The following is a 24,775-nucleotide window of genomic DNA, read 5'->3' on the forward strand; positions in this document are numbered from 1 at the left end:
AAAATACTCTGAGTTCCGAGTCTGATTGTTTTGGAGATTCGCCCTTGAATAACAGCGAAGCAAGCAGCATCGCCTCGGACGATCTCGACTTTGACCCAAAGGAAGTTTCTCTCCCACCTTTGGATCGTTATGCTTTATTTCATGGCCATAGGTTTGAGCCACCTGATACTGACGATGTTGTGTCTTCCCCAGATCACCAGCACGTAAGAGACCTCATGAACATGAATATCGATTGAGCGCTGAAGATCGACAAGGATTTCACTTGGGAAACCTGGGCGAGCTCCAGTTGAGGAGGAGTCCGGCTGCACCTCTGTGGACCAAGGGTGGGTCGGAGATCTTCCTGGGTGTGGACCCCGGTGGAACCAGAGGTCTTCGTTGTGGATTTGGCGCGCTATTCGATCTTCATGTCTCTACGGTCTCACCTCATACACCCATCTACACCCGACTTACATCATACATCCACTTACACCCACTTGCACCCACATACCCGCGGATCAGCCTGCTGGGTTCGTTGTGCGGTACTGGGTACGGGACATGCTCACTGGGCTGCATTCGTGTGGTACGTTACGTTTAGTTACACTCTCTCTCTCTCCCACCTCTTTTGGTGGATTTTGTGTGCCATTTGATCACTCTGCTTTTACGGCCTTACATTGCATACTCACATACAGACGCGAATCATCCTACTGAGTTTGTGTGGTGCTTTGGTACGGGACATTCTTACGGGGCTGCCTTCGCGTGATATGTTGAATGATTTTTCTGTTTTTGTTTGAAATAAAGGCCTTTGATTGGCTCATAGATAACTTTGTATCTTAGATCCAAAAGGGCGGTATGTAGGGAGCTGTAATGCCCCTCCCCCTTTGTATATCCTTGCTGCTTTACCAATTACCAAGTATAACCAATTATATGTTTTGTTTTGACTTGCTACTGTACTCTTTTATGATACTGAGTTCTTTCTACTGCATTGAGGATGTGTAATATCCTAATAAGGAGTTCTCTGCCTGTGTGCTCTGGCCTGCGTGGGCACAATCTCTAGTTCCCCTTTCCAGGCCTTGGAGGCAACTCTTATCTCTCTTTGCCTTTTTCCTGACTTTGCCATTATCTTGCAAGTTGACAGTTTTACGAGTGTCCACTCCCCTTTGTACTTTCCCAAGCCAGCTGCTATACAGAAAGTTGTAAACATGTTGTCACATAATGCTGACCATCTCCTTATCAGAGCTAACCCATGACTGGCCTTGGATGAACTTCCTTTAATTAACTGAACAACAGGATGGGACTATGGTGGGGGACCCAATGAGCCCATTCTGTCTCTGTGTCTTGTGAGCTAACTCCACCCCTGACTTTCCTTTATATAAAGCAATGTTAATTGAATTATTTCAGAGCATCTTGTTGTACTGTTGGTCATTCCTTGTGAGTTTCAATGCAACTTTGCTGTCCTCAAGCTTGAGTACTCGAGTTCCAATAAATATATCCGTTGCTCCTTTCTTCTGAGTCTTCTGAGTCCCAAGTCCTAAGTCCCAATCCGACATATATATATATATATATATATATATATATATATATATATATATATATATATACATACAGTATTTCAAGTGTCATAGCAAAGGGTCTGAAAACTGTTATGTCTGGCGGGGTAGAGCAATATGTAGAACAGATAGATCTGAATAGGTAACATGCTTCGAGATGTCACGATAGCTAGAACCCACTTTGTACCTTTAAGGTCGTACATGGAGGCGTTTTGTCGGGTAAGGAGTATACTTGTCTACCTACCAGGAGGTTCGTGTGTTAAGTAGAGTTAGGGATTAAAGAGTAGCGCCCCTGTGTGTTCTTACCTGGTTAGCCAAACCTTTGTCCCGTATGGCAATGCACACCACTTAGACACATAGATAGGACCCTTAGTGCAACACTAAATAACGCCCTCCCTGACATGACTGTGAAAGAGAACCGGAAAAAGGAAACTAGGTCTGGACACAGCCGCATGGCCGCCGCCATTTACACCTCTGACCTGGTTAGCCAAACCTTTGTCCCGTATGGCAATGCACACCACTTAGACACATAGATAGGACCCTTAGTGCAACACTAAATAACGCCCTCCCTGACATGACTGTGAAAGAGAACCGGAAAAAGGAAACTAGGTCTGGACACAGCCGCATGGCCGCCGCCATTTACACCTCTGACAGGCCTAGCCACCTCGAGTGCCACGCGCTATGACACCAGGAGCAGGGAGCGGGAGTGGGAGTGACGCGGTGGGCATGCACCTGGGCGAGCCGGCGAGTCGGTGGAGGAGACTGATTGGTGGGCAGCGCGCCAAGGCTGACGTCACCGACGCAGAGTGATATGAGGCACGGCAGGACTTTGGTTCGAGTGGAGTGAGCGAGTGAGCGAGTGAGCGAGAGCGACAGCGACAGCGACAGCGAGAGAGAGAGAGAGAGAGAGAGAGAGAGAGAGAGAGAGAGAGAGAGAGAGAGAGAGAGACTTTGACTTTTATGTCCTTTTATTATAAACAATGTAAAGCCATTTCACAAGCAGTTGTAAAAAAAACACATTTCACAAAGCAGTTGTAAAAAAAAAAAACACAGCAACTAGTTTAAAGAAATTGCATAAGGATCATGAAGGCACCACAAAAAGAGCAAAGGGTATTTAAAAGAAACCAGCAAATATACAAAAAAATATATATTGAGCAAATTAAGCGAAAAACTAAGAGAGAGAGAGAGAAATGTATTCAAGGACACAGGAAGAAACATATATGCAAGCAATCAGTTCCAAAGAAAAAAAGTCAAATCAATCAGGAATTATAAAGTAATTACCACTTTTGAATCATCGACTGAGCACAGAACATTGCCAATACACCACTTTCTCTCAAAAAGTTGGACGTTTCCATTACTGACAAAGAAATCAAATTCTAGCTTGAGTCGTGTTGAGACAAACCCTTTAAAAATAGAAATAGCCTCAGAGCCATAGCCGTTATCTATTTTAATTTTCCGAGATTTATGTATCGCATATTTTGCAACAGCAACCAAAAAATTGAGAAGAACACCCACATCCCTACATGTGGGCCTGAAAGACACACCAAATATAAACATATGCATATTGAAAGGGAAGGACAATTGGTGAAAAAGATATTCAAGGAACAAGAAAAGCGATGTCAGTCTACGACACTGTACATAAGCATGAAACAAATCCTCCTTCTGGTCACAGAAAGGACAAGTTTCCGGCAGTGAGCTGTTAATACGGTGGACAAAAATATTGGAGGGAAGCGCCCAGTGTGCTAACCTCCATTGTATGTCCGCTAACACACCATGTATTGGTAAGGTGTACATGTGAGGCCAAAGGGGGGTAGAGGGAGACCCCAACCCTAACCGCTCTGACCACAAAGCTACTCGTGTTCTCCCAGAGAGGGGTACATTCTTATTTTGTCGAGAGAGATCACGGATTCCAATTTTAGTTACAAGATGAAAAGGGGGGGTATGTTCAAACTCCGGCTGAAGAGAAGACGAAAGGAGCACTTTGATTTCAGGGAAACCTAACCGAAAGTCCTCAATGTTACCAACACCTTCCCAGCCAATGTTTAGCTGTCTAAATTTTCTTATGACTATACGTACAACTTGGTCTACAAGTCGGACAGACCGAGATCCAACTGAGGTTGCCACCAAACCAGCAGGTTTCCACTTAACTCCAGATGAATCTCTCAGATCACATACTTTGTTAATCCCTCCTTGGATAAATTTTTTAATCAGGGCATGGCTATGAGGGATACCAGGAAAAAAGATATTGAAGAAAAGGGGTTCTTGAAGGAACATTCGACAATTATAGCCCTCAAGGAAGCGGTGGACGTCAAACCTTTTCCAAGTGTCCAATAAACTCTGATAGAATCTCGGAAGAGAGGCAAAATTTATATGCTCGAGGTCTATCAAAAGAAGCTGCCGATCATATCTCAGTCTACCAGCCTGTTGTAACAGAAAAAATGCAAAGGGCCGCCAGGGCAGCTGTTCAGCGAACAGTAGTCTCTGCAGAGACTGCAGCCGAAAGGCCACAACCCGACCAGAGATATCAACAATGCCCTGGCCACCTTCCTTCCGGGGGTAGTACAATATCTCAGGCCTCAGCCAATGGTAGCCACTCCAAAAGAAGTTTACTAGCATTCGCTGAGTAGCCATAATTAGTTGGTTTGATGGCTGTAAAGCAATAATTCTGTGCCATAATTTTGTTGCAACCAGATTGTTTATGACAAGGGTACGGCCTCGATAGGAGATGGACCTCAGCAGTCCTTCCCATGCTTTCAATCTGTGCGTAATTTGCTCCAACACTCCTTCCCAATTTTTCATTTCTGTTTCACGATTACCGATATGCACTCCAAGATATTTAACCCCGTCCGTTCTCCAGACCAGGTTGTGTGGGAGTGAGGGTGGTGATACACAAGAGAGATTGCCTTTGCCACACCATAATGCTGTACTTTTATTCCAATTGATCCCACCGGAAGAGGCTGCAGAGAAATCTCGCATACAACGTTGTAAAGCAGAGACATCATTGGAGCTTCTAATCAAAACACAGACATCATCAGCATAAGCCGTCTGCACAAATTCTGCTCCTTCTATACTTCTCATTCCCTGAGGTATTTGCTGTCTAATAGACCGAAGGAGTGGTTCAAGGGCGACTATATATAGAAGCCCAGAGAGGGGGCAACCTTGGCGAATACCCCGTTGGAAAGGAAAGGGAGAGCATAACCTATTGTTGATCTTCATCATACATTGAGTATTAGTATACAGGAGTTTCACATAAGAGGTGAAAGTTTCACCAAACCCCATTCCTTTCAGGACAGAAAAAAGGTACTTGTGGTCAACACGATCGAAGGCCTTAGTTTGATCAAGAAACAGCAACCCAAAATCGTCACGCAGGAACTTATTGCATGAAATAATATCTCTTACCAAAAAAATATTATCATAAATAGATTTTCCAGGCACACAGTAGGTCTGGTCCGGGTGTATAACTGAACTGATCACAGTCTTCATACGATTAGCAAGTACTTTAGAGAAAATCTTGTAATCAACACACAATAAGGAGACAGGTCGCCAGTTATCAACCAGTTGAAGATTCCCAGCTTTTGGTAGCAAACAAACGACTGCTCGTCTACAAGACATTGGAAGTTCTCCGACACGTATGCTTTCATCGAGTACATCGAGTAAGTCAGGTCCCACAAGGGCCCAGAAGGTCTTGTAGAATTCTGTGGGCAGGCCATCTATTCCAGAAGCTTTCCCATCTTTCAGGCTCCGCACAGCTGCTTCAAGTTCAACAGCCGAAATTGGGGAATCGAGCATGCATCGCTCATCCTCCTCGACACTCGGAAGCCCAGCAGTTAACTCTCGTATCACCTCATTGTCCACGTTCTGAGGAGAATACAAGTTAGAATAGAACCCTTTCAGAGTACACCTGATCGCCTGCTGAGAGGTCACCAGCGACCCATTGGGAGTGAGTAAAGTATGAATTTGTTGTGACCTTTTGAGGGAAGACTCTAACTTAAAGAACTCTTTGTTTGGCATGTCCAGAGTTAAATAGCTCATTCGCATTCGGACCAAGGCACCCATCGCCCGTTGCCGTACCGCTTCCTCCAGCACTGCTTTCTTTGCCCATATTAGTTGGTCACGTGCACCTCTCCCAACCTCGTCAACATTCTGTTCTAACGATATAATTTCAGATTTTAACTGATCTATTGATATTGATTGGATTTTGGTGGTGTATGCACTATATTGTTGACAGAAATTCTTAATTTGGGATTTTGCAATGTCCCACCACAGCCGGAGACTATCATATTCAGGTCTGGAGGAGCGAATTTTCTCCCACACGACGTGAAAGGCCTCATTAAATTCCTTGTCATGTAAGAGACGAGTATTCAAAGACCAGTAAGCACTACCACCGGGTGGAAAGGGTAACTTAAAGGACATTGAGATTAAACTGTGGTCTGTGAATCCAGTTGGTAAAATTTTGGAGACAGACACCACATTCAACATTGGCTTGTTCACATAGAATCTGTCCAGCCTTGCCATTGACATAATACCATCATTGCATCTACACCATGTATAACAGCGTGAGAGTGGGTGTTGTGATCTCCACACATCCTTAAACCGAAAGATGTTGATGGTGTCCTCTAGAGCTTTCGTAGAGGCAACATGAGGCTCATGACCATTCCTATCAATTGACGGACAAATTGTGCAATTAAAATCTCCCGCGATACAGATAAAGGCTGTTGGGTCCAGAGTTTTTACAAAATCCCGCAGAGTGGAAAAGAAAATTCTTCTCTCCATTGGGTCACACGGTGCATAAACATTCACTACGATAATCTTTTGGGTATTATAAAGAAAATCTACGGAGATCAAATGCCCTTTATAGATTTCTTTAAATGAAACCTGTTGAGCACAAATCTTGTGACTTAGGCAAATGGCAACACCGGCCCGAGGTGTAGGGAACCCACTTAGCCACCATTGCCCTTTAAAAAGTTTCCCCCAATCGGCTACTTGAGCACTAGTAGCGTGGGTCTCTTGTAAGAGAATAATGTCAGCCTTTTCTTTTACAACCGCTTGAATGGTTTGCACCCTCCGTAAGGGGGCACGACCCCCATTTATATTTAAGGATACAACATTTAGTTCCATGGTTGATTCTTCTAGGGCAGTGTTTCCCTAACTTTATCCCTCCACGAACCCCCTGTGGATGTCAGAGGTGTCCATGAACCCCCACCTTTTCGAGACACGATCTGAGTTATTATCTATCTATAATTCCAGTAATCTCTGTTTGTACGTCTGTACGTTTGTACGTCTGTACGTTTGTCTGTGACCGCTGTTTCTCGACAACCACGGGTCCGATATACTTTTAACTTGCCAGGTATATTGCTGGGGACCCGAGGATGTGCCTTTTCAAGGTTTCATATTAATCGGACAATTACTTACCGAGCTATGTCCAAAAAACGATTCAACCAATCAGAGAGCAGCGAACGATCGCGTGTGCCGAACGTGGAGGACACACTCTGCCTCGGATGGCACATTTGAGAGCGTATTCATTTATTTCACGTTTGCAAACTATGTTGGCGTTAAACTATGTTTTAAAACTAATAAAACCGAATTTGCGATTCATTCGCTTTCCTGCGCGTTTGTGCACGCGATGGCGATTTCTTTACCAAACTCCGGAAGCCGTTCGCTTTGGACCAAACCATTGCATGTAAATAGAGGGGGGGGGGGGGATTGTCACCGTACTCGCAAGCCGTTCGCTTTGGACCAAACCATTGCATGTAAATAGAGGGGGGGGGATTGTCACCGTACTCGCAAGCCGTTCGCTTTGGACCAAACCATTTCATGTAAATAGAGGGGGGGGATATAATTTTAGATATAGATATAGTACGGGCAATGCCCTAGTCTATCTATAATTCCAGTAATCTCTGTGTGTTTGTTTGTTTGTCTGTGACCGCTGTTTCTCGACAACCACGGGTCCGATATACTTTAAACTTGCCAGGTATATTGCTGGGGACCCGAGGATGTGCCTTTTCAAGGTTTCATATTAATCGGACAATTACTTACCGAGCTATGTCCAAAAAACGATTCAACCAATCAGAGAGCAGCGAGCTATCGCGTGTGCCGAACGTGGCGAACACACTCTGCCTCGGATGGCACATTTGAGAGCGTATTCATTTATTTCACGTTTGCAAACTATGTTGGCGCTATGTTGGCGTTAAACTATGTTTTAAAACTAATATAAAACTAATAAAAACTAATTTGCGATTCATCGTAACTGCGATATACGACCTTCCGGAGCTCCCGTGAGAGCGTGCGCCATTACGGATAGTAATTCAATTAAAAACATAAAAACATTGTCCCAATTCAGTCAGAGCGAAGGGCGTTGTTTTAAGCGAAGAGCGTTTTATTTTTCCCCTTAAATTCAGTCGCCGGACGGTGAAAGCTTTTTTTTGGGGGCAGCTACTGGCAGCCACGTACGGCCAATCACAGGACACGTTGTTGTGTCGACGTGCCGTGTTGTTTTCCCTCGCGGTTTGGAATGTTTTTCCTTTTCATTTTTTTTCTCTTCCATACAGAAGTACGGGCATTTCCTTAAATTTGCGATTCTTTCGCTTTCCTGCGCGTTTGGGCACGCTATGGCGATTTCTTTTCTTTACCAAACTCCGCAAGCCGTTCGCTTTGGACCAAACCATTTCATGTAAATAGAGGGGGGGGGGGGGGGGGATTGTCACCGTACTCGCAAGCCGTTCGCTTTGGACCAAACCATTTCATGTAAATAGAGGGGGGGGGGATATAATTTTAGATATAGATATAGTACGGGCATACCCTAGTTATACTATAATACGCATAACAGTGCTTCGTAAAAGATCAAGTTCATAGTGTAATATTGTAATGAAAAAAAACAAGAGATTAACAAATATTTACTCGGAAACTTCAAGATCAGATCACGCATCGATCACCCATCACACACGATGAGACGGATGCTCCTGTTTTTCCTCCACGAGGCGTTTGATCCTCGGAGCTGTCTTGGAGAGGGCCACCCTCATGTCGGGGCCGACGTCAAGGCGTGCCCGCAGCTTTGTTTTCATGATGACCAACGCGGAGAACCCGGCTTCGCAGAGGTAGGTCGTGACGAAAGGCAGTGTCATTCGGAGCGCTTTCGCCGCTAGATGGGGGAAGGCCTCGTAGTTGCTTGCCCAAAACTCTGAGGGACTGGCGACGGTGGAGAACTGCATCTTCAGGCGGCCAGAGGCCTTCAGCTCGATCAGATCATCCTTGAGCTCGTTGTTGTCGTCAATGTCATCAATTAGAATCGTGAAAGGATCCTGTATCCACAGATCGACCGACAGATTCGGAAAGTATCCATCAAAACTGTCAGACAGAGACTTCAGATGACCCTTGATGTCGACGACAAGCATGGAGCAGAAATCATTCTGAGCGTCGTCATCCGCGAGGATTTGAGCGAGCTCCGGGAAGTTGACGAATGACCGCTTCTCCACGTGGTTGCTCCAAAGCCGCAGCTTTTCTCGAAGCGAGTTGATCCGTTCCGCTGCTTCGACGATCGTGAGGCTGCTCCCTTGAAGTGATATGTTGAGAGCATTAAGGTGCCCGAAAATGTCGCTGATGTACGCAAGCCTCGTGACGAAGACAGGGTCGCCGAAGTAGTCCGCCAAGTCGTTGCCTTTCTCATGCAGGAAAATTTCAATCTCCTGACGCAGCTGGAGGACGCGGTTCAGAATTTGGCCCCGGGATAGCCAACGCACCTCAGTGTAGTACAGAAGATGAGTGTATGCAGCACCGATGTCTTCACAGAAGACCTGGAAGAGGCAGTGGTTGAGAGCCCGAGCGCGGATGAAGTTCACTGCTGTGACAACGATAGCCATTACATCACCGAGCTCCTTGGGGAGCGTCTTGGTCGCAAGGGCGTGGCGATAGAGCACACAGTGTGTCACGATGACGTCGGGGCACTTGTCTTTCACCAGCGCAACGAACCCGGATCGCTTTCCCATCATCGCCGGGGCCCCATCCGTACACAACGATCCGAGCTTCGTCCACTCGATGCCGTTTTCTTCCATGAAATGGTTCACGATATTCATAATGTCCACCGATTTGGTTGTTGTTTTGAGAGGAGAACAGAACAGGAACTCTTCCTTCACAGCAAATCCCGCCAAGTAGCATGCAAAAACCAGCAATTGACTGCAGCTCGCTATGTCGGTGGATTCGTCGAGTTGCAAGCTGAAACGGCAGCGCGATTCCCGGAGTTCTTGTGTGACCTGAGCCACAATATCCTTTGACATGTCTTCAATTCTGCGCTTGATGGTGTTGTTGCACAGGGGAACACTCTTGAGTTTCTTGGCCTCCTCGGGTCCGCAAACCAAGTTCGCCATCACCACGGCACAGGGCTTTACAAGCGTTTCACTACTCGTATGAGCCTTTTTGTCTTTTGCAATGAGGAGCACTACTTCGTAGGAGGCTTCAAGGATAGGCTTCGTCGACGGTTGGAACCCGTGCCGAGTCAAGCTACCCTTCGCCATGAAGCGAGCTTTCTTGCTTCGGAACACGTCTTCAGAGTCATTCTGATGAGTCGGATGGGTGCTGGCGAGGTGGGCTTTTAGTTTTGATGGCTTCATCGACGCCTCCGCCAGCACTTTGTAACACAGAATGCATTGCAGACGTTCAGTCCCATCCTTCTCCACAAACTTCATGAACCCCCACTTGATGTACGAATCATCGTATTTGTGCTTCTTAGACATCATGGATTGCGGTCTGAATCTGTGAGAAAAAAAAAATATATGATGTTGATATAAATTATATGATATATCAGATTTTATTTCAACAAAAAGTACTCTAGTTTTGACTTTCAGAAACGTCTCACGAACCCCCTGGGATGGACTCACGCACCCCCTGGGGGTTCATGCACCCCAGTTAGGGAACCCCTGTTCTAGGGGGTGAAGTCCTCTTCCTCAATTAATTCCTTGTTTGCCTTCGTGATGGATTTCCTCAGCCGCTGAAATTCAGGTTCGGAGATTTCCACATGCTCACTCCTTTGCAGCAAAGGTTTTGCGGCTGCAAGGAAGGCCTGGATATTAGGAAAATGATCCTTAATTCGTACATGCCTTTGTCTGAAAGTTTCCTTCAAAAATCTGACAATATTTTCTTTTGAGATCTCCAAAGGCTGCTCTTCCTCCTGAGGGGGGGGGGGGGGGGGGGGAGCCCTGTCAACCATTGCCACTGGTTCCTCATGGCCGATCAGTGTCTCTGTAGTTAGAATTCCCTCCGTGACACTAGTAACGAGTTCCTCCTGAACCTGTACAGAAACACCTGTTCCATCCCCATCTACCTTAGGTTCTTCATCCTCTTCATCCTCATGCATCATTGCAATGGGGGGGGGGGAGGAGTCGTTATTAGTAGTAATGGGTATTTTGCATTCCCCATTAGAATTGATATGGTCATCAGTAGGCTGTTCGGTTTCGCAGGTTGATTTACAACCTTCAGGAAAAAGTTCCCCTTCATCCTGAGCAGGTGGTATCATGTCAGCCATAGTCTCACCACCTTGCTGATCTTCATGTGGAGGACTGTCTGAATCGTTTAAACTGCTTCCTGTCTGCACCACCAACACTTTAACACCTTTGTCCTCATTCCTCGCACTTACAAGTGACCGTTTCAAATTTTTCCGAGACGCCGCATCTACAATCTGCTGCTCCTCACAAAACATTCCCTCTACAGGTAGAGGCTTCTCCCTTACATTTGCTGACTCATCGTTTGCACGATGGCCAGCTGTACTGGATGACTCATCGCTTCCACGAAGCACAACCGTATGGGTCTCATCAGCACCACTCTTAGCCGTACCTTGATGGTCCGATGTAGATTCCCGCACTGAAGGCGAAACATCTATAGAATCCTCCGTAGTGGTCACGGGGGGAGGTGGTCCGGCTGCTGTGGCATACGTTTTCTCCCCATCAGGACAATACTGCCGAGTGTGTCCATGTACACCACACCCGTAACAAATCAACCTCTCCGTTGCCGCAAAAATCCTGTGCTCACGTTTTGACGACTTAAAAACGAGAGAGACATTCAATTGCGTCAAACCATCCTTCAAAACAACATAACAAAACCGTCTAAACGTTTCGATATGCTTAAGCTTCCCGTCTGTGGTGCGAATGGAGGCTTGGATAATTCTCGACACCACAGTACCGTACTGACCGAGCTTCTGAAGAATTTCCTCATTAGACAGCGTCGGTAGAACGTTTGATAGTATTACCTTCGAGGCCGGAGTGTTCCATGGCGAAACCGGAACAAACTGGTCATTGCCCAAGGTGAGTCCGTTCTGCACGACGATGCGCGCGAAACGGACACGTGAAACGAAGACAACCACCTTGTGGTGCATTCGGGACGCTGCCCGTATGTTCTCACAACCGATCAATCCTCCGATTGCGAGGAGCGTCTCCTCCAGCGAGACATCTTCCGGTGGGACAAAACACATGCCGTGTTCATCTGTTAACCCCTCATCGGCGTCACGACCGGCATTACTTCGACTATTCTTGCTAGCCATTTGAAGTAACTAAACGAAAAAAAGTAACCAATAAATGGTACAAAGGTTTATAAAGCCGAAATAAATGAAAAATAAACAACAACAACAATAACTGGGAAATAAATAAATAAATCCCGTTAACCACCTAAAGTGGATAACTCTAACCGCGCTGTCTCTCCCTCTCTCGCTCAGTAGACAAGACGATAGAAAGGGACACCGACACTCGGACAGCAGAAAGGACCAAAAGGTAGGAAGAAAGGAAAAAGCAACACGAGACACAGCACGTACCGCCAGTGACTGAGCAACAGACCTGGCAATCGCACGTGCGTGCTAAGCGAGCGGCAGCTGTGCAAAGTGGGAGGAGAGAGAGAGAGAGAGACAGAGACAGAGACAGAGACAGAGACAGAGACAAGAGAGAGAGAGAGAGAGAGAGAGAGAGAGAGAGAGAGAGAGAGAGAGAGAGAGAGAGAGAGAGAGAGAGAGAGAGAGAGAGAGACTGTTTCTTCCTTTTATTACAAGAGTACAAAAAATCAGTTATGTTCAGTCACAAAGAAACAAAACACAATAAAATGGTCTCAAGGAAAGGTTATTTTCAAATCATCATCATCAAGTGTGCATATGACATCATTAAAAACCCACTTTTCTTTAAAACATGTTAAATTCTTGTTCATTTAAAAAAACCGGTACTCTAGCTTTAGTCTTGCATTTACAAGAGCCTTAAGGGTGAGCAGTACATCACATGACGAGTCAGAAGCGTTTCCCATTTTTTTCTTCCTGGATTTATAAATTGCAAACTTGGCCTGGCCAATTAAAAAATTCATTAAAACCACATTCCTAAGGGAAGACGGTCCTAAAACACCATAAATAAAAACATTGTGATTGAAGAGGGAACCAAGCTTCACAAAGCGTTCCTGAAGGAATGTAAAAAGAGGTTGCAATCGTTCACACTCCAGGTATATATGCGGTAGGGTTTCAATGGATGCACAGAAAGGGCATAGATTAGAGTTAGCAGTAGAAAACCGGTTCAGTAAAACATTATAAGGTAAAATCCAGTGTACAAGTTTCCATTGAATATCTCCAACATACTTTGGAGTAGGCAAGAGATAAAAACTTCGCCAATTGGGGCAATTGGGTGGTATTGGGGGTAAAACATCCCGCCATCGAAGCCTCGGGTGCTCAGAAAATGTTTTTGCGTATAAAATTTTAACGTACGCGTTGTACAGAGTTTTCTTTGGAAAGGCGGGAAGGGATAATGCAGTATCATCAGGGCTGTTCAGGCCAGGGGACAGATTAAGTGGCGGGCTGAAGACTAGGAGTTTGGGGAAGTCTCCCGCTGTTTCCTCGGGGGAAGGGCCAAGTTCCTCGCAGGTATTACGATACGTTGTGGATATCCCTTGAAGGAACCGAGAGATGATCCTGACAGATTTTATTCCGGTTTTTTGTGCCACAGCGGCAGCACTCAGCCGGCAGCTCCCAGACTCTGTCATGAGGTCTTTCACTCGCAGCAGCTTGGCATCAACAAAACGTTGAACGAGTCCCCTATTATTCAAGCTGTTTTCCAGGAAGGGGTTGTAGCATAGGGGCTCGTTCAACAACATTTCCATGTTGTATGTTGCCATTTCACGGGAAAAGGACAGGGCTTGCCAGGCGTTCATCACCCCTTGGTAAAAGGTGGGCAGCAAGGATGAATCGATTTGATGAGGGTTCATCAAGAAAAGTTCTCGGTCGTAACCCAGCTTGCATGTAAGCTGTAATATGCAGTTAGCCAGAGGCCTCCAGAGTAGGGCTTCATCTCCATATACAAGTTGGCGCACGATATGAAGCCGGAAGACCATAATCCGGCTGCGGATATCAATAAGACCTTGGCCACCTTCAGCGAGTGGCAAGTATGCCACGGGGGGTTGGAGCCAGTGTTTCCCGCTCCTGAAAAAGTCGACAATGCTCTTTTGCAGTGTAATAAGAAGGCTCCCAGGCAGTTGTAGGCATATCATCTTATGCCATAGCATAGAGGCGACAAGATTGTTAATGACGAGAGTTCTTCCGCGGTACGAAAGTTGGAAAAGAAGTCCTTTCCAGCGGGCCAGTTTTGCCATTACCTTGTCTGGTAATCCCACCCAGTTCTGCTGCTCAAAGGTGTTGTCTCCGAGGAAAATACCGAGGTATTTAATGCCACTTTTCTGCCAGTTCACTCCTCCTGGTAGGACAATTGGCGGGCAATCTCCAGGTCCTATCCAAAGGGCTTCACTCTTCTTCCAGTTTACCTGGCCTGAACAAGCCTGACAATATGTTTTTAGTGCCTGAGCCACCGCAGTGACGTCAGTACTATTTTTTATATAAATACAGACATCATCTGCATAGGCAGAGACTTTTAGCGGTGTGGTAAGAATTGATCCAGTGAAGCCAGAAATGTGCGTACGTAATTGGAGCAGAAGAGGTTCGATGGCAAGAGATTATAAAAGTCCAGATAGCGGGCAACCTTGCCGTACTCCCCGTTGTACAGCAATGGGGCTACACAATACTTGATTAATTTTAAGAACACTGGATATATTACAATACAAAAGTTTAACGTACGAGATAAAAATAGGTCCAAACCCAAAATTCTCTAAAACTCTAAAAAGGTACATGTGGTCAATACAGTCAAAGGCTTTTCCTTGGTCAATAAAAAACAGACCAACATTCATATTAAAATTGTTACAAAACCGAATGGTATCACGGATAAGAAAGATATTATTAAAAATAGTACGTCCAGGAATACAAAAGGATTGATGTTCTCCTATTAGTACATTCATAAAAGGTTTCATTCGATTAGACAAGGCTTTGGCTAAAATTTTATAATCCGTACATAAAACAGAAATAGGACGCCAGTTCTCTATAAGTTGAGTGTCCGCTTTCTTAGGAATTAAGGTGGTGACTGCTCTCCGGCAACTCCACGGCAGTTGTCCATCCTCTAAACATTCATTCAATACCCGCAGTAGGTGAGGTCCAATAGTGTCCCAAAAAAACTGGAAAAATTCACTTGTCAGCCCATCCAGTCCAGGGGCTTTATCAGGTTCCAAGGCCTTCAAGGCAGCGGTGAGCTCAGGTAACCTAAGAGGATCCTCCAACTGCTGCTTCTGATCCTCCGTCAATGTTGGAAGGTTAGAAACAAGTTCTGATATTGCATCCTGGTTAATGTCATGCCGCATAAACCGTTGTTTAAAATGTTTCCGGGCACATTCCCTGATTCTGCCATCTTCATAAAGGAGTTCCCCATCATGGAGCAAGCGTGTAATCATTGACGAAGAGGCCCCCCTTTTAAGGCTGAAGAAGAATTTGGTTGGAGCATCAAGGTCGTGTATGTAACTCATCTTCAGGCGCAACAAAGCATTTTGTGCTCGCCTTTCGGATATGGAATTCAGTAAGGCCGTTTTTCCATGGATTTGTTGCCTCATTCCCTGGTAGCTCACACTTGCGGTTCCCTGAAGCTGTTCCTGTAATTCCAGGATTTCATCTTCAAGTAAGGTTGTGGTTTTTCTTTCCTCTTGAACACCATACGCACGATATTGTTGGCAGAACAGTCTGATGTGCGTTTTGGCATTATCCCACCATTGTCTGAGGTTTGAGAAATTCCCTTGGGAGGCAACCAGAATATTCCAAATTTCCGGAAAAATGTCCTTAAAGGTACTATCATCAAGTAAGTTGTTATTAAATTTCCAAAAAGCACTCTTGTGTTTCGGGCATGGGGCAGAAATTTTGAGAAATGTTGCGCTGTGGTCCGAGAATCCTGATGGGCAAATTTTGGATGACAGAACGAGGCGTTCAAGTGGAGGATTAATATAAAACTTGTCCAAGCGAGCAAGTACAATATTACCCTGAATGCATCGACACCATGTGTATTGCCTGCTTGATGGGTGCTGTACCCGCCATATATCTGTCAAATTCATTTGTTTTAAAAATTTGGTGAGAGGGATTGTGGAGGCAGGATGGGGCTCTGCACTGTTCCTGTCTAGTTGGGGTTGGAGGGTGCAATTAAAATCTCCACCAATACAAACATGATTGTCTTGGTTTTTTAGGGCGTTTTGACTGTCGAGGGACGTTAGGTGTGTCCCAAGGTCATTAAAAAAAACTCGCCGAGCTACAGGCGTACTTGGGGCATAGATATTAAAAATAGTATAGAATTTTCCATAGTAGTGGAATTCTAGGGATGCTAGGGATCCCTTGTGTATTTCGTCGAATTTAAGCGATGAAGGCGAAAAGGAGGGGCTAAGAATTATTGCGACACCGCCTTTGCGGGAGTCACCGTTACTAAAGAAGGACAGGCCGGGGAAGAGCCTGCACCACTCTGCGACACAGCAGTCGTTGGCATGGGTCTCTTGTAAGAGGGCAATGTCAACTTTCTTCTGTAATAAAAAATCCCTTACTTGAACTTTACGGACAGAGCTACATCCTCCGTTAATATTCAGGCTACAAATGGAAAAACTCATTACAGCTATAAGGAGGAGTGACCACCACTCAATTTTTTGATAGCAGTTCATTCTTAGCTTTTTGCAACCACTTCTTTAAACGGTGACGTTGGGAGGAATTGAAATTAAAAACGTGGGGCCGTTTTACCATCAGTTTAGCGGAATGTATAAAATCAGGTAGCTCCGGAAAAAAGGTTTCTATTACAACATTCCTTTTTCGGAATGTGTCCTTAAGAAACCTTTTTATCTCGGAGGGAGGGATTGGAGGGATTTCTTCTTCCTTAAGGCTACCACATTCACTAACAGAGTCATCTATATCAGATGGCTCAGATGGTGTGTCACACTGGTTTTCATCATTTATCTCCTCACCGTCATCACATCCCTCCACGTTATCGGATGGGGCATAGTCCATAGAGGGGGGGGGGGGACGGGGAGGGAGAGAAATGAGCCATCTTCAGGGGAGGGGGGGGGTGGGGGGGGGGTACTAATTTTTGTGGTTCAACCATATCAGTTTCTAGGTCAGTAGACAAGGGCGAGGATTCATCCACATCTATGTCCTCCAATACCGAGAAACGATTTTCTGTGACGAGGGACAAATCTAGGCCAGAGAGGAGGGGCTGTCGGTTTTCAGTTGTAGGTTTTTTAAAGAGGTGACCGTTTTCATCTGTTGTTTGCAGATGTCTTTTTCCTTTTGGGCAGACTAATTGAAACTCGTCCTGGTTAGTGGGAAGAGATTGCAAGGGTTTGGGGGGAGGGGGGGGGGGGGAGGGAGGACGTGATCATCGGGAGGGGGATCCCATCGGCTACCACGGCGGGAGAGGTAGGATCAGTTATAGCAGGCAACAAGCTGTGATTGGACGATGTCGCCTGGGGGGTGAGATCTATAGTTAACAGGAGATGGCTGCAATTAGATCCTTCAGTAGAGGGAGGGGCCCCTGTTTCAAGGGGAGGGGAGGGGGTACGGCGGGGGGGTTTGGATTGGTGGTAAGAGGGCTTGGGTCGGTGGTGGACAGATTGGGATCAGTGGTGGTAAGGCTTGGGTCGATGGTGGGAAGGTTCGGGTCGGTGGTGGGAGGGCTTGGTTCGGCGGCGGGAGGGCTTGGTTCGGTAGTGGGAAGGTTTGGTTCGGTGGTGGGAAGGCTTGGGTCGGTGGTGGGAGGGCTTGGGTCAGTGGTGGGAGGGTTTGGACCGGTGGTGGGAAGGTGGGGGGGTTGCTTATTCCCGGTTCGGAGGGGAGGTTGCACTTGTGGAGAATTCTCTTTTCGGGGGCAGTCATGCTTAACATGCCCAAATTGTCCGCAGCCAAAACATTTTAGAACGTTGGTGGACACGTACACTGTATATTCGTTCTGTTGATGTTTTAATTTTATTATAAGGTTTAAATCCTTCTGGGAATTTTTTAAAATCATAAACACTTGCCGCCGGAATGAAACCACGTGCCTTAAATCGTTGTTTCGTGACCCGAAGGGAATCATGGAGACACGAGACACGATGGTACCGTATCGGGACAACTCTTTAATTAGTACATCGTCGGATACAAATGGGGGGCAATTTGATATCACGACTTTTATCGCTGGGCTATCTAGTGGGGAAATCATTACAAATAAATCTGGATCGATTGTCAAACCCTGTTCGACAATTTGTGGGACACAATCCACGTCGGACAAAAAAATAACGATCCGCTTGTTCATCCGCGAAGCGGCAACAACCTTGTCGATCCCGACAACACGACCGGTTGCGAGGACAACGTCCTCGACACTAACCTCACGTTCCGGAGGTACACAAAAGAACCCGTGCTTACGGGTCAGGCTCTGAAAGGCCGTAAATCGAGATAGTGCAGCTGCCATGCTGGAACAGCTGCACTTACAACCCCTCCCCAACTCGGGGAGGGTGAATATATAATACAATCTTCCCTACCCGAACTCCGGGAATGGGAAGCAATCAGACCTCTCCGATTTCCCTAACTTCGGAAAAGGGAGGCAACAAAACAAACTGAAGGAAGGATAAACGAAAGGAAAAAAAGGAAATAGAGGTTTAAGATGAAGGAGCAAACACCGATCGGGCGACGCCCAAAAACGGCGAACCCTTACCAGCGATCACCCTGTGCTCTCCGGCTCTCTCTCCCGTCTCAACGTATATGGGAATCACCAGGAAGACTCCACGAACAGGTACAAGGACACAGAGGGGGGAAAACGGGGGGGGGGGGGGGAGGGGAATGGAGAAACAACACAGAGCACTCACAGGCCTCCACAAGCACACGCCATGACAGTACAACGAGAGAGAGAGAGAGAGAGAGAGAGAGAGAGAGAGAGAGAGAGAGAGAGAGAGAGAGAGAGACTGAGAGACTTTGACTTTTGAGTCCTTTTATTATAAAAATATAAAAAGTAACAATATACGTGTTTTACAATCAAATCAATACTGCCAACAAAAAGAAGAACCACCAAATGATCATCAAATAAGAAACATAATCAGCATCTCATAACAGTATTTTCAATTCGTTTTCTTCAACTCCACAAAAACCACCGACACACCAAGTATCAATAAAGTTTTGAAGATTTCCGGTCACGTTGGAAAAGGTAAACTCAAGTTTCAATCTTGCTGAGACCAATGCATTAAAAGACAACATGATATTGCAGTGCTCTGTCGGTTTGCCAGATAGTTTATCTTTTCTTGTTAAATAAACAGCAAGTTTCGCAGTTGCTATTAGGAAACTAAACAGTTTAGATACAGGATCTTGTTTAGGGGCAAAACAAAAGATGAAATTTCTCAAAGAAAAAGTAATATGCATTTTGTGTGCAATATAATTCAACCAATGAAACAAAGGAAATAATCGTACACAGTCTATGAATGCATGAAACAAATCTTCATTGACTGCACAGAAGGGACAACAAACAGATACAGGAGAAAAATGTCTAATAAACATGTTGGAGGGAACAATCCAGTGGGCCAAACGCCACTGGAGATCACCTGTTCTTTTGGATGTGGGCTCACTGTACATGGCTTCCCAGATAGGTTCGGAGGGGGGTCCTCCGGGTAACAATCCTTTCCATCGGGTAACTCCATTTAGCGACGGGTTCCCATTTAACAGCTTGAGGCACATCTTGTAGATGCCCTTGCTGTCCATTGTCTGGAAAAGCTTTGACCCATCGCTAACAGGGGGCAAATCGTTTTGAATGGGTTCAACAATTAATTTAGGCACTGTCGGCTCATTTGGATCTTCTTCTGTACCTCGAGTCCAAGTTAGGCCAAGTTGCCGTCCCAACTGAATCATTTTCCTCAAAATTTTTGCAATCATCCTATGGGACCAAATCCCTGTCAGGTCGGCGATTTCACTTACGGATTTCCAACCATACCCTGAGTCATGTCGGAGATGCCGCACCTTCACGATACCAGCTGCTATAAAGTGTTGGCAAAAATCTCGACTCTTTGGAATGTCGGGAAAGAGAGGGTTATAGAACAAAGGCTCGTGTGCCAGCATTTTCGTTACATATGTGTCCGCCTGACGACTCACAGAAAGGCTCTGCCAGGCATTTAAGAGGCTTTGGTAAAAAGCAGGGAGAACCGATATGTCGACATGCTGGAGGTTCATTTGAAAGAGTTCAAACCCGTACCCGAGCCTACCCGCTCGCTGCAGTACAAGGCGTGCAGGGAGCCGGCCTGGCAGATGTTCCATGTAGAGGAGACGTTGAATGGACCGCAGCCGGAAGGCCATTAGGCGGGCTTTGATGTCGACGAGGTTGTGGCCACCCTCAGCCGAGGGGCGACATATCACATCGGGTCGTAGCCAGTGGTAGCCTCCCCAGAAGAAGTCCACCAGTTTGCCCTGGAGTGCTTTGAGTAGGGCCTCCGGCGGTTGCAGGCAGATGAACCTATGCCACAACATTGTGGCAACTAAGTTGTTGATCACTAGCACACGGCCCTTGAAGGACAAATGAGGTAAAACCCTTTTCCATCGGTTCAATCTTTCTCCCACTTGCTCAATTACCCCGTCCCAATTTCTTTGAGCATACTGTGGGGAACCAAGGAATATGCCCAAGTACTTAATTCCCTCACTTCCCCACAGCAACCCTGCGGGGAGGGATGGGGGCGGCTGTGGTACAGGCTGAAGAAGGTTGCGATAAAGGGAGGGTATCCATAACGTCTTGCTCTTGTTCCAATTGATTTTTAAAGAGGAGGCAGCGTGAAACTTTGACAGGCACTCAACAACGATATCGATATCATCCTTATCTTTTACAAAGATGCAGACGTCATCCGCATAAGCACATAGGGTTAGCGGTGCACTCATGGGAGTGAGTGCTATTCCAGAAATCTTCTTTCTCAGTAGATTGAGAAGAGGCTCTAAAGAAAGAGCAAACAATAAACCAGAGACTGGGCACCCTTGCCGGACCCCTCTCCAAACCTTGATGGGGGGAGCCAGCACATTATTAATCTTAATTAAACTAAATACATCCGTGTATAGCAAGGAAATGTAGGAACGAAAGTTTGCTCCGAGGCCGCATGCCTGTAACACATGATGCATAAACTTATGGTCGATACTGTCAAATGCCTTTTCAAGATCAAGCGACATCATTCCAAAGTCTTCTTTAACACGGTTACCATCAATGAGATCTCTGATTAAAGAAATATTATCATGGATGGATCTTCCAGGAACACAGTAACTCTGTTCTGGCAGTACTAGATCACCGATAACCTTTTTTAGTCGATTAGCTAGTACTTTTGAAAAAAGCTTGTAGTCTGTGCACAGCAGGGAGATCGGTCGCCAGTTCACCAAAAGTCGGGGATCTTCAGTTTTCGGGAGCAAGCACACTACGGCTCTTCTTAGACTCAGCGGCATTATACCAGTCTGTATAGAAGTGTCCAAAACATTCAGCAACTCAGGGCCTAAAAGGTCCCAAAATGTCAGAAAGAATTCGGGAGGTAGACCGTCAATACCCGGAGCTTTCCCTGAGTCCATGGCAGCAAGAGCACAGGTTAGCTCAAGGAGGGTGATTGGTAGGTCAAGCTCCAACCGTTGAGCCTCAGTTAGGGAGGGGAGGTGAGAGGTTAAATCCATCATTGTATCATTACAAACAGTCTGCTCCTCAAAAAGTTTTGTAAAGAATTCAATAATGTTTATTCTAACATCATCTTCGTTGACAACAACGTTGCCTCTTGAGTCCAAAACAGAAGAGATTAGCCGTGATGGCTTGCTTAAGGATTCTAAATGAAAGAAAGACTTGTTTGGGGTGTCTGATAACTTTACATTCTGTATTCTAAGTCTAATTAATGTTCCGGCTGCTTTCTCTTGAACTAACTCCCTTAAAAGAGCTTTCTTTACAAGCAATAACCGGTAATTGGCGTCATTGTTTTCATGAGCCAATTTATTCTCCAAATGTAGAATATCCAATTCCAACCGGGCCATTGTAATGTGCTTGTCGTTTGTGCTGTGTGATTGGAAACATTGACAAAACACCCGAATTTGAGATTTCATGTTATCCCACCATATGCTGGATGAAGAAAAGGAAGATTTCTTTGCTACTAGACTTGCCCAGAAAACACGAAAGGCTTCCTTAAACATACCATCTTCTAGAAGTCTAACATTAAACTTCCAATAAGCGCTCCTATTTGCGGGTTGAGGAAAGGAAAGGTTTAGGGTTACCATATGATGGTCTGAAAACACGGAAGGAAAAATATTTGAAGAAACCGCAGTATTTTTAAAGGGTACGTTGATGTACCATCTGTCAAGCCTTGCCAAGGATACTCGACTATTGGCGCATCGACACCAGGTGTACTGGGATGTGCTTGGGTGGTGCAACCGCCAAACATCAACGAGGCCCATTGTGCTAAAAAAATTGGATAAGTGTACATGGGACTCAGGATGGGGTTCGGCAGAATTTCTGTCAACCGATGGGTCGAAGGTGCAATTGAAATCACCTCCGACACACACACAATGATCAAAATCAACTGATCTTAAGTGATTTATCATTGCGGTGAAGAAGGACTTACGCTCTACGCTATCACTTGGCGCATACACATTAAAAATAGTGTAATGGAAGTTATGGCTTACTAGTTTGAGAGAGCTAAGCCGACCATTTATTACCTCCTGAAAATGGCATGACTCACACACGAGGCCTGGCTTCAGCAAGAAGCCGATTCCAGCAGATGAAGCTGATAAATTGCTGAAATAGCATTGGCTCTTAAAAAGTTGATGCCAGTTATGTTCCACATTTGGTGTGATGTGAGTTTCTTGAAGTAAGATCACATCCACCTTTTTCCGTTGAAATATGTTTTTTACTTGGACCTGGCGGAGGTGTCTAGCACCACCACCGTTAATATTTAAGGTTGCGAGTTTTATAGTTTTCATCCTGTATTGATGAAATCAGCCTGTGGCTGGGAACACTCTACACCTGCACGTGTGATGAATTTTCTTAACCTGTGGTATTGTGACTTATTCAGGTCGAATTGTTCAGGCGTTTTAATTATGGATTTTGCAGTGTGGATGAATGCAGCCAAATCGTCAAAATGGTCTTTAATGACTATGTTACGCTGTCTGTACGTTTCGGCTAGAAACGACACGATGTGTTGGGGGGGTATCTGTGACTGAGATGCTGATGACTGTGACAGCTCAGTCACTTCCACCTCGTCCTCAGACTCTGACAGGTCTGATAATGTCCCACCTGGATCTTGGGCCTTACTTGCAGCTCTCACAAGCTCCTCTGGAGGCATCTCCTGAGATTTCGTTGGGTACTCTGGTGCACACTCACGAGCAGACTGGTGCTTACTTTCTTTATGTGTGCTTTGGCAAATGGCTGCAGATCTCTGCGTAGCCGGGGTTACGATTTCTGTTTGTGAGACAGAGCAATTTGTTTGGTCACCAGTCCGCTCAGCTACTGGAGGGGGGACCGGTGGGGCTTCGCGTTCAGGCTCAAAAATGGCCGCATTGTTCGGATCAATGTCGGCTTTATTCTCAGAGCTTGGGAAATCAGTAACATCTTCTTTACCACTTTGGCGTTCGATATTTTCGTTTGCTGTAAACGTTTTGCCCTCTTTTGCAGAGACAGTGTCTCTGCCCAAGACAGCCTTCTTTATCGCACCATCGGGGCTATTTGTTAGTGGTGCTTTCCATTTTTTGGTCAGTATGACAAGTTCTTCATTCATGGGTTCGTCAGCAGTACTAGCATCACCAAGTGCCATCTCACTGGGTTTGGGTAGCACCGGGGCGTCGGGAAGCACGGTCGGGGCGTCGGGAAGCACAGTCGTGGCGTCGGGAAGCACAGTCGGGGCTTCGGGAAGCACGGTTGGGGCTTCGGGTAGCACGGTTGGGGCTTCAGGTAGCACGGTTGGGGCTTCGGGAAGCGTAGTCGGGACCTCGGGAAGCACAGTTGGGACATCAGGAAGCACAGTCGGGGCGTCGGGAAGCACGGTCGGGGCTTCAGGTAGCACGGTTTGAGCGCCAGGAAGCACGGTTTGAGCGTCGGGGAGCACGGTTTGAGCGTCGGGGAGCACGGTCGAGGCGTGAGGAAGCACGGTCGAGGCGTGAGGAAGCACGGTCGAGGCATGAGGAAGCACGGTCGGGGCGTTTTCTTTTTTACAGCCCACATTGGTGTGTCCCAATTTGCCGCACTTCGTACAAGATGCTTTGGGACAAAACCTTTTAACGTGTCCGAAGGCTCCACAAAGGAAGCACGTTAAGGTGCCTGACGAAGCGTACATTTGATATTGACGATCATTTACCGAAATTTTAAACGAGATGTTTAGTCCTGTATCGTCGCCGCGATCAGGAAGCACCATGAATACTTGTCTCCGGAAACTCATAACATGTTTCACTCGTTCATCCCGACATCCCAGGGGAATCATCGAGATTCGGGAAACAACAGTTCCATACCGGGTCAGAACAGCCATTAACTTATCATCTGTGATAAACGGAGCGACATTTGAAATAATAACTTTAATCGCCGGTGTGTCCATCGGGGAAACCATGACGAACTGCCCACCTTTCAATGACAGACCGGTACTAACAACATCATGCACGAACTTCTCGTCCGACACGAAAACAACAAACTTTTGGTTCATCTGCGACGCGGCGCGGACATTTTCATCGCCGATAACATTCCCTACAGCTAGGATAATGTCCTCGGTAGGAACACCTTCGGGAGGGACACACACGAAAGCATGCTTCCTTGTTAGGGTTTCAAACCCTTCCTGCCGTGCACGAACACTCGCCATAACGGCGATGTCTCACCTTTCCACCTTGACCAGGCGGAAAGGACACAAAATAAATAAAGTCGAAATGAAATAATGAATAATAAAGTTCACACGACGCG

At 46.0% G+C, this 24,775-nt stretch overlaps 1 protein-coding gene across 1 annotated transcript; it reads right to left on the bottom strand.

Annotated features, from left to right (window-relative positions):
* Window positions 1-8,461: 8,461 nt before the first annotated feature.
* On the bottom strand, window positions 8,462-10,252 carry LOC144889341 (protein FAM200C-like). The gene has a single exon (XM_078769528.1). It carries the CDS (start codon window positions 10,250-10,252, stop codon window positions 8,462-8,464), a length of 1,791 nt encoding a protein of 596 aa, XP_078625654.1.
* Window positions 10,253-24,775: the final 14,523 nt, after the last annotated feature.

The sequence above is a fragment of the Myxine glutinosa genome, unplaced genomic scaffold (genome assembly GCF_964187855.1).
Source record: "Myxine glutinosa unplaced genomic scaffold, kmMyxGlut1.1 SCAFFOLD_2892, whole genome shotgun sequence".
Lineage (NCBI taxonomy): Eukaryota > Metazoa > Chordata > Myxini > Myxiniformes > Myxinidae > Myxine > Myxine glutinosa.

Bases quoted from the DNA above. Each gene is read 5' to 3' on its own strand.
- LOC144889341 (XM_078769528.1), bottom strand. From the start codon at position 10,252: ATGTCTAAGAAGCACAAATACGATGATTCGTACATCAAGTGGGGGTTC.